The 9,094-nt window shown below is 38.4% G+C and overlaps 1 protein-coding gene across 1 annotated transcript in view; it reads left to right on the top strand.

Moving 5' to 3' along the window:
- The first annotated feature begins 4,132 nt into the window (after nucleotides 1-4,132).
- The window catches only part of LOC128014624 (uncharacterized), a 65,513-nt gene continuing 60,551 nt past the window's right edge, over nucleotides 4,133-9,094 (top strand). Inside the window, exon 1 of the mRNA XM_052598315.1 lies at nucleotides 4,133-4,391. Within this exon, the coding sequence (XP_052454275.1) occupies nucleotides 4,197-4,391 (195 nt within the window). The 5' untranslated portion in view covers nucleotides 4,133-4,196. The remainder of the gene's footprint in view (nucleotides 4,392-9,094) is intronic.

Below are 9,094 nucleotides of genomic sequence, written 5' to 3'. Positions count from 1 at the left end.
GTGGACTAATGGTTAGAGGGTTGGACTCCCAATCGAAGGTTTGTGGGTTCTAGTCTCGGGCCAGACGGAATTGTGGGTGGGGGGAGTGCATGTACAGTTCTCTCTCTACCTTCAATACCATGACTTAGGTGCCCTTGAGCAAGGCATCGAACCCCCAACTGCTCCCCGGGCGCCGCAGCATAAATGGCTGCCCACTGCTCCGGGTGTGTGCTCACAGTGTGTGTGTGTGTGTGTTCACTGCTCTGTGTGTGTGCATTTCGGATGGGTTAAATGCAGAGCACAAATTCTGAGTATGGGTCACCATACTTGGCTGAATGTCACTTCACACTATCACTATGACTGCGATGCTAGGATGTTCGGGTTCAGGCTCGTTTGATGATAATAAGAAATGTTTCTTGAAGAGTAAATCAGCATATTAGTATGATTTCTGAAGGATCACATGACTCTGAAGACTGGAGTAATGATGCTGAAAATTCAGCTTTGCATTACAGGAATAAATCTCATGTTAAAAATATATTCAAATAGAAAACACTTACTGTATTTTAACTAGACTTTGCATCTTTGGTGAGCATAAGAGACATATTTCAAAAACATTAAAAACCTTTTTTATATTTTTAAAATGTTCAGTATTTCTCTTCTGAGAAAATCGACCTCAAATATTGATTTCATGTCATGCACATATACAAATTTGAATAAAATATGTTGATGCATGTGATGCAAAGTGATCTTACATGAGCTTGCAACAGGTATCCACTCGTAGAGTTCATTGTGGTAAGGCACAGTGTTAATGCATCTCTCTAAAGGAGGGATGTTTTCTGGCACACGGCTTCGTGTTGCAAATTCTGTAGCGCTTCTGCTCGACTGTACAATATTTGCCTCCAAACTCAGGTCTGAACATGAAACAAAAATCATGCTATATAGATCATTATCACCAAAATGTACAAGAAAAGACAGAGAAGGTGGAGGGATTGAAATTCACAAGTGGTTACTTAAAACCAAAAATGGAGTGGTTTTAGGATGCCATCAATTTATGACAACATACCAAATAGTTTGTAAAAGAGTTACAAGAGTGCCCTCTATATGTATTCTGCTGGTAGTACAGCAGATAACTTCCCTACGATCACACACTCACCAGAGATCCACCACTGACACACATAAACATTCAGTTAAATGCATAGTAATGCAAACGTTTTTCTAAAAGAATAGTTAACCTCTCGTATCTTCTCAGGTCCACACCTGGCTCCGTCTATCGGCGAGTCCAGTTTGAAGCGGCAGGATCCATTTACAAAGCACCACAGAATCTGACACACATTCTGGAACCAAAAGAGCCCGAATGAATGGCTTGACAACATGAATAGCCCCTTGAATTATTAGAATCAATAACATATTTTAGAACCATATCTTGATTTTTGAATGAATGCACTCCTTACTTCCACTTACAATGTTCCTCTACATGAGTGTGTGTTCTCACTCGAGAAAGTGTGTGATGTATTTCTTGCTGCAGGAGGACCAGGTGAGAGGAGAGGAGTCGTAGTATACAGGCATTCCCTTGACCGTCATGATGGATTACAAAACTAAACCACAGATCCCAAAACATACACTACCATTAAAAAGTTTGGGGTTGGTAAGATAAGATAAGATAAGCAGCGAATATTACACAATCAGGGGCTGAATAGGACGAGTCTTCACAGAATGCCGGTGGGATGATTTGCATGAGATCCTGCATTGAAGACAACTCCGAAAATACGGGACAAACCCCGTCCAGTATTAATTCAAAACGGGACGCGCTATTTTATTCTCAAATACGGGACGATTCAGTATTTTTTCAGTATTTGGCATCCCTAGTCCTGAGGGAAGTTTCTGATGAAAGCAGGACGGAGAAAGAAAGTGAGCGGATATTGAAGGAATGTAGGAACGCATGGTTTCAAGTAGGGGACCTATAATGTGTCATTATGTGGTTTATTTGATTGTGCACAGTAAAAGCGTCTGTGTAAAACATTAATTTTATGGTAAGTTATTTTATATTTTTACATATAGGCGTAACTTAGTCTATATAACATCTAACTTGAAGCAAAGAAAAACAGCCATGTTAAACGTATACGCTAGATGGGCGCTCGCGTCTTTTCTCGAGTTTTGCGCAAGTCACGGCGTTCTAAAATCACGGAAAGTTAAATGAAGGTAATCTTTAAAAAAAGCTTAAACCTTGCGTGTTTTCCCGCTCCAAAAGCTCGCGTTTTTCAACGAAAACGCGTTCTGTCTGAACGGTACAGTGACTGGGGCTTTAGAAACACACTGCTTCGTGAACCTTTACGAATCACTTGTTTCGAATCAGTAATTAGAATCGTGTATCAAACCAAATCAAACAGCCAGAGTCAGTGGTTTCAGTAGAGGTTTCGTAACCTGGGGTTATGTAGCCTTCGAAATATCAGTTGTTCACCAGTAGGAATATTTATAGACATTTTAATGACACGTAATAAAAATGAAGAATTGTACTCTCTACACAAATCTATTTGATAAACAAAAAGCTAGAAAAAATAATAAAATAACACATTTACATATTCATGGCATTAGATGATTCGCTTATTGTATTTAATAAATATTCATTTAACATTAACATTTAATCATTTAGCAGACGCTTTTATCCAAAGCCACTTATATGAGAAGAGCAAATAAAATCAATTTAAACCAATAGGGCAACAGTATACAAGTCTCAGTTAGTCTGACATACCAGTTTTTCCCCAGAAAAAGATACAAATAGAATAAGAACATTTTAGTAATGAAACATGCTTGAATAAAACATTTGCAAGATTTTTCAATGCATGTTTTCAATGCAATTAGTTTTTGTTGCATTGCGCTTGAGGGATGCGTTTGACCGCTGCAAGTTCATAACGTAACGTTAAATATGAAAATGATCCACTATAAACAATCACACAATAATGTCTTGAACAAAGAGGATTTAGGCAACACTTGAAATGAAAGTAGCCAACTGTGGGGTGTGTGTGTGTGTGTGTGTGTGTGTGTGTGTGTGTGTGTGTGTGTGAAAGAGAGAGAGAGTGAGCGCGCGCTAATGCGTCAACATCAAAAACGCGTTCTGTGGGAATGACCCTTCATTATGCATTTGTTTATTTAAAACTGTTATAAATTAAATTACTTTAAACAAAAATGATTGACAAACATTAAAAATAACTTTGTTTCAAAATGTATTTGGTATCGAACAAATCAGTCCAAATTAAGGTAACGTTAGACAGAAAAGACCATAAGTGGAGTATCATGAGTCTTTAGTACACAAAAAAATGGCTTAATATCTAAACACTCTTGTACTTACGGTAGCCTTACAAGTTCATTCAGTGAAGGATTCGTCCGACTGATTCAGATTCAAACCATGCAATCATGAAACATGAAAATTAACTGTTTAACTTAAATGAATCATTTTTTGATGGTAAAACTGCATTCAAGCATAGTAACGTTAAATGTGACATAAACGCATAAATAATTATTTATTTTCTGAGCTAATGAGCTAAAGCGAAAATCATAGACAGTAAAAGAAATGGACACAGCGACCCCATTGGAACTCAATTGAGACAAGTGAAGCCCATTTTTAGCGTTTTTTAGCACTACCGTTTCTGACCCGCAGACTCAAACGAAGCTTGACGACGTCAGCAACCTGTCTGACAGATGTAAATCTTCTAAGTGGCTGTGCGTGCAAACTGCCATCGTTAATCTTGCAGAGACGGCGAGCTTGAGCGGGGAGTTCTTTGTCGTGAGTGAGCAGGAGTAAGTATTCTGATTAATTATTTTGTATAGTATTTTAAAATGTAACGCCAGTACGCCATATTAAGTTAATTGCCTGGAGCTTCTCCTCCTGTCTGTACGGTAATGCGACAGAGAGCTGGAGGATGCTGCCGTTGGTAAACAATCCGTTTCCATGGCAATTTGGAACAAGACACGTCACTGTTTCATGACGTCACAGCCCCAGTCAGTATAAAAGGACTCGCCCTGGCAGAATCTCTTTAGTTGAGTGATGTTCGTAACAGAGACGTTTGTCTGAGTGAACTCTGTGAAAACAAACCTAGCAACACTTGTACAAACGCCAGTCCGTATAGATCGAGATATATTTAATCTGTACAGACAGTGTGTATCAGATAACATTACAGTTCAAACTGACATTACCAGATACGGATTACTTATCTGTCAGTATGAGAACCACAGACACAATGTCCACAGACGTGAGAGAGGTGCTTCTGGAGGTTTACGTCAATGACGCCTTCTACTTCGGTGACAGCTACTGGGCATCAGATGATAAAGATGTGCAGCTGGAGTTTGAGATCACCGATGACATCTACGACCTTATCAGCAGCAGTGCATCTCGAGAGTTAGATGTGCAGCTGGAGGTTGTGACAGTGGATCATGTCTCAGGCAGATACTGCAGTCCAGGAGAGATGTGTGTGCAGCTGGAGGTTAACTCTAGTGACAACATCTCAGTCTGTGAAGTGAAAGATTTGCAGCTGGAGATGAACAGGAACGACAGCATCTCAGAGCTGAAGAGTCCTACACTGGTCTCTGAAGATCTGAGCGACCCAGCAGGACCTTCAGTGGAAGAGGCCAATGATCAGGGTGGCCTGGATGCTGAGAACAGTCCAACAGGTGAAGACATGCATATGTCTTATTCATGTTTATTTGTGTTGTTAGAGATGTTTCTAATAGTAAATTATTATATCTTAGCTGTGACAAAGACCTAATACTGTTTTCCTACACCTCGTTGAGCTCTCAAGCTACAACCTCCAGATTTGTCAGTGACCGTTAGGCTGATTTGAATTTTGGTTGCTATATTTTTTCTAAATTATCTGACTTATGGAATTCCTGTAGCCGACTTCCAAACGCTGATAGATTTCCATTTAGCGCTGAAAACTTTTGAAAGTAATGCCTTGTTTAGATTTCATCCACTCTCTCAATCTATCTGCTAAAAATAGTGGGGTTTGAAAGGTTTTTCAAACTTTAAGCTTTTAAAAGTTTTTTTTTTTTTAACTCTCAGACAAGGCTTATCTAGTTTGTTTTCTTATTTTTTTCAGGACTCACTGTCTGGGAGATAACCAGGAAAATGGTGGCAATCTTCCAGCAAATATTTGCAGTTTTCCAGACAAAAATGCCGGAAACTGTTGGGCAACGTGAAGTGGATCTTCCCGATCCAAAGGAATCGTTTGTTCCAGATCCAAGTGCTCTCAAGCCAGAACCTGAAATGGATCTGTTAGATACCGAGCAATCGTGTATCCCTGAACCTGAATTGGATCTCGTGGTTCCTTCTGAACCTAAACTGGATCTGGTTGATCCAGAGGAATCATGTGCCAGCCCAAAAGGTGAAAAGATGCAAATAGAAATGTCTTCTTACAATTTGGACTAATTAATCATGTTTAATCTGGTGAGAGATGTTTCTAATGCCACATTGTATGTTTTTCTTCTTTTGTCAGAAACTACCAAAGCCACGAAGAATAAGAAAGTTCTTGGCTTCGTTGTAACTAAGAGAGTAGAATATGCTACAGTGAGGAATACGAAAAAAACCTTCCTCCAGAACGACAGATCGAACTCAGCATGTCCTGAGATGGATCTGAATGTTTGTGAACCAAAACCTATTGAGGATTTGGTTGCTCCTCCTAAATGGGATCTGGTTGATGCAGTGGAACTGTACACCCCGAGTCCTAGCGTTCCTGAGCCGGACTCTGAGGAGGATCTGCATGATCCTCTTGAACGTGAATGGGATAAGGACTCGATGGAATTATATGCCCCGGGTTCAAGTGTCCCTGAGCCAGACGCTGAAGAGGATCTGGTTGATTCAGTGGAATTGTACCTCCCGGGTCCAAGCGTTCTCAAGCCACGACCTGAATGGGATCTGGCTACTCCAGTGGATTTGGGTGCACCAAGTCCAAGCGTTCTTGAGCCAGAGTCTACAGTGTTATCTGAACTTGCAAGTTTGGAAAACTACGTCCCTTTAAACATGCTCCAACTAGAGGATCGTTTGAAGCAATGTACACTGCTCAAACAAAGACATGTCACCAATGTCTGGCCCAGGGTCTTCATCGGAGACGAGTAAGTCTGCAACACAATTGTATTTCTATCATTGTTCTGTCATTTATTCTACAACGTAAATAGTTTTATATAAAAGACTAACCAAGGCTGTTGTGTTCTTGTGCAGAGAGGCTGCAACAGACCGAGATATGCTGCAGGAGATGTGCATCACTCACATTCTGAACGCTGCAGCGCCCAAAAAGGACTTGAACTACTTCTTGGGAAAATCTTATGTTGAAGATCTAGAAGGAACAGTCAATACAGGGTCCAGATATTACAGAGGCCTGCACATCAATTATTACAGCTTGCCTACAACGGACAGACACTGTTCTGACATCAGGAAGTGCTTCATGCCAGCTGCAAAATTCATTGACAAGGCCGTGAATAAGCCAGGAAGTAAGGGCTGACACAAACACACTCCATATCTTGTCTATTATCAAGTGTGTTATAGTCTATTCATGAGTTTTTTTGACCATATTTCTTTTTTTGTTTCCTCAGGTAAGGTGTTGATTTGCTGCAAGCAGGGTGTCGACCACTCTGCGACTCTGTTTCTGGCATATCTGATGATCTGCCATGACATGATGGTGGAGGATGCCATTGATGACGTCATAAAGTCGAGACGCATCCAGCCCTCCAGAGACTTCCTGAAGGAGCTGATGCTCCTCAATGCTGACCTTGTGAACAAGCAAAAACTAAAGCTAGAGGACATAAAAAAAGGCAAAAAAAGGAGAAAATGGCAGCTAAAAAAGAAGTGTAGAGATATACTAAAAGATATAAAAGAAAATGTGCACATATAGAAATGTCAATAAAATGAATGGATAATGTCCTGATAATGAGCTGCTTTGTTTTGTAATGTATTTGTTTTTTACAGTGCAAATAAATATCTGTACTGATAGATATAATAGATAGGATGGATATAATCCTATCAGCAGTGTATTTTATGTATTTTATTTATGTACTTTAATGAATTGCTTACAGTGCAAATGAATAAGTGCACAGATAAAAAAACTAAATAGAGGCATTGTTAGATGCCAGTGTTTCATGATATAATTGCTATGAAAAGATTTGATTTAAAAAAATATTTCAGTATCATAGCTATTAAACTATATGTTGTTATGATTTGAAATTTGTATTTTCCCTTAGAATGATCTCAAAGTAAAAAGATGAGCTAAAGTCTGATTTTGTGGTGCTGTGCTTTAAAATGATTTTTGACAGTAGTCAGTGCTGAGCACTGTAAGGTTAACCCTGCCTGGTTTAAATGTTTGAAAATGATTAACAGCTGAAAACATTCATTGGAAATTTAGAAAATTGATCAAATGTAATCAGTTAAATTACTTTTATAAAGTAGTTGAAATAGATAACTTTTTTTAGCTAAGGAGCTTTTATTCATCCACCTTATTTTTGCAATGTGGAAGTTGTTTTCCGTGAAGGTGTGGGATTTCCGGTTCTTTCACAGCTTTACATAAATAACAGAAGATAAAATGCAGAAAATGGTAGATGTGTTTGCCTTTACATTTACATTTACATTTATTCATTTAGCAGACGCTTTTATCCAAAGCAACTTACAGATGAAGACAGTGGAAGCAATCAAAAACAACAAAAAGAGCAATGATATATAAGTGCTATAACAAGTCTCAGTTAGGTTAACACAGTACAAATAGCATGGGATTTTAACATAATAAATAAAAAGAAAACAGATGGAATAAAAAAATAAAATAATAGAGCAAGCTAGTTAGAGGTCTTTACACATATACACACACATAAATATACAATTGCATAATAAATGAAAAGAAAATAGAATACAAAAAGATTAGAAAGGTAGTTAGATTTTTTAAAGAATAGAAAACAGCCTAGAAAATAGCCTTTAAAACAAGCGAATTTGTTTTCGTGACAGAAGCTCCACAGTACAACAGAATGACAGCGACAGAACATAAAACACATAATAAAAGAATGAAAAATACAAATAAGTAGATAGTGAATGACAATATACAAATGACAATTGTAGGCAGGTATATTACAAAATGCAGTTATGTATGTACATGTATATTATGTGCAAAATTTAAGTGTATACTAAGTATGTGTGTTAGATAAATAAAGTGTATGTGTATATAAATATAAAGTGTAGTGTGTTCGCAGTTATTATCAGCTGTTCATAACATGGATTGCCTGAGGGAAGAAACTGGTCCTGTGTCTGGTCGTTTAGTGCTCAGTGCTCTGTAGCGTCGACCAGATGGCAACAGTTCAAAGAGGGAGTGTGCTGGATGTGAGGGGTCCAGAGTGATTTTGACAGCCCTTTTTCTCACTCTGGATAATAAGTAAGTATCCAGATATCAAGGTGAAGTATCAAGGTGAATGTCATCATAGCTCGCCTAGTATAGACCCAGGCACCCAGCTCTCAACCCAACTTTGAGAATAGATTAACGGCGATATTTTTTAATCCCCCAATAAGAGTCTCACGTTAACGCAGCACGTTAACGCCGATAACGGCCCACCACTAATATATATATATATATATATATATATGTGTGTGTGTGTGTGTGTGTGTGTGTATTTTATATGTGTGTGTGTATGAATTCTTTTACATTACAATATTTTAGGTGGAATTCGAGGAAACTGAGATCACATACATTCAATATTTACACAGTCAAAATGACTGATGCAAAATGCATGCTATACAAGATCATATTGAAGAAAAAAAATTACACATTAAGACTTTGCCTTTGAAATTAAACCATTCATTTATTAAAGGGTTAAATGTGCTTTTATAGAGTGAGATTGCATAAAGTTCAGAACTTCAAAAACAGAAACATAGACTTTGCAGCAGCTCCAGCTCGCCTAATTGAAACGCTTGGCATATCAGAGGCACTTACCAGCTACTTCACTGAATAAAACAATTAAATGTTGTAAATGAGTATGATATATGATTCTTTTGCATGGAAACACAAAGCTTGTTCTGTGTCGGGAAAGAGATAGTCCGGTTCAGAGCTCTTGACGTGGTTCGCAGCCAGAGAGAAAACAAAACTGAACCGCAAAA

The sequence above is a fragment of the Carassius gibelio genome, chromosome A5 (assembly GCF_023724105.1).
Source record: "Carassius gibelio isolate Cgi1373 ecotype wild population from Czech Republic chromosome A5, carGib1.2-hapl.c, whole genome shotgun sequence".
Lineage (NCBI taxonomy): Eukaryota > Metazoa > Chordata > Actinopteri > Cypriniformes > Cyprinidae > Carassius > Carassius gibelio.
This window is presented reverse-complemented; position numbering and strand designations above follow the sequence as displayed.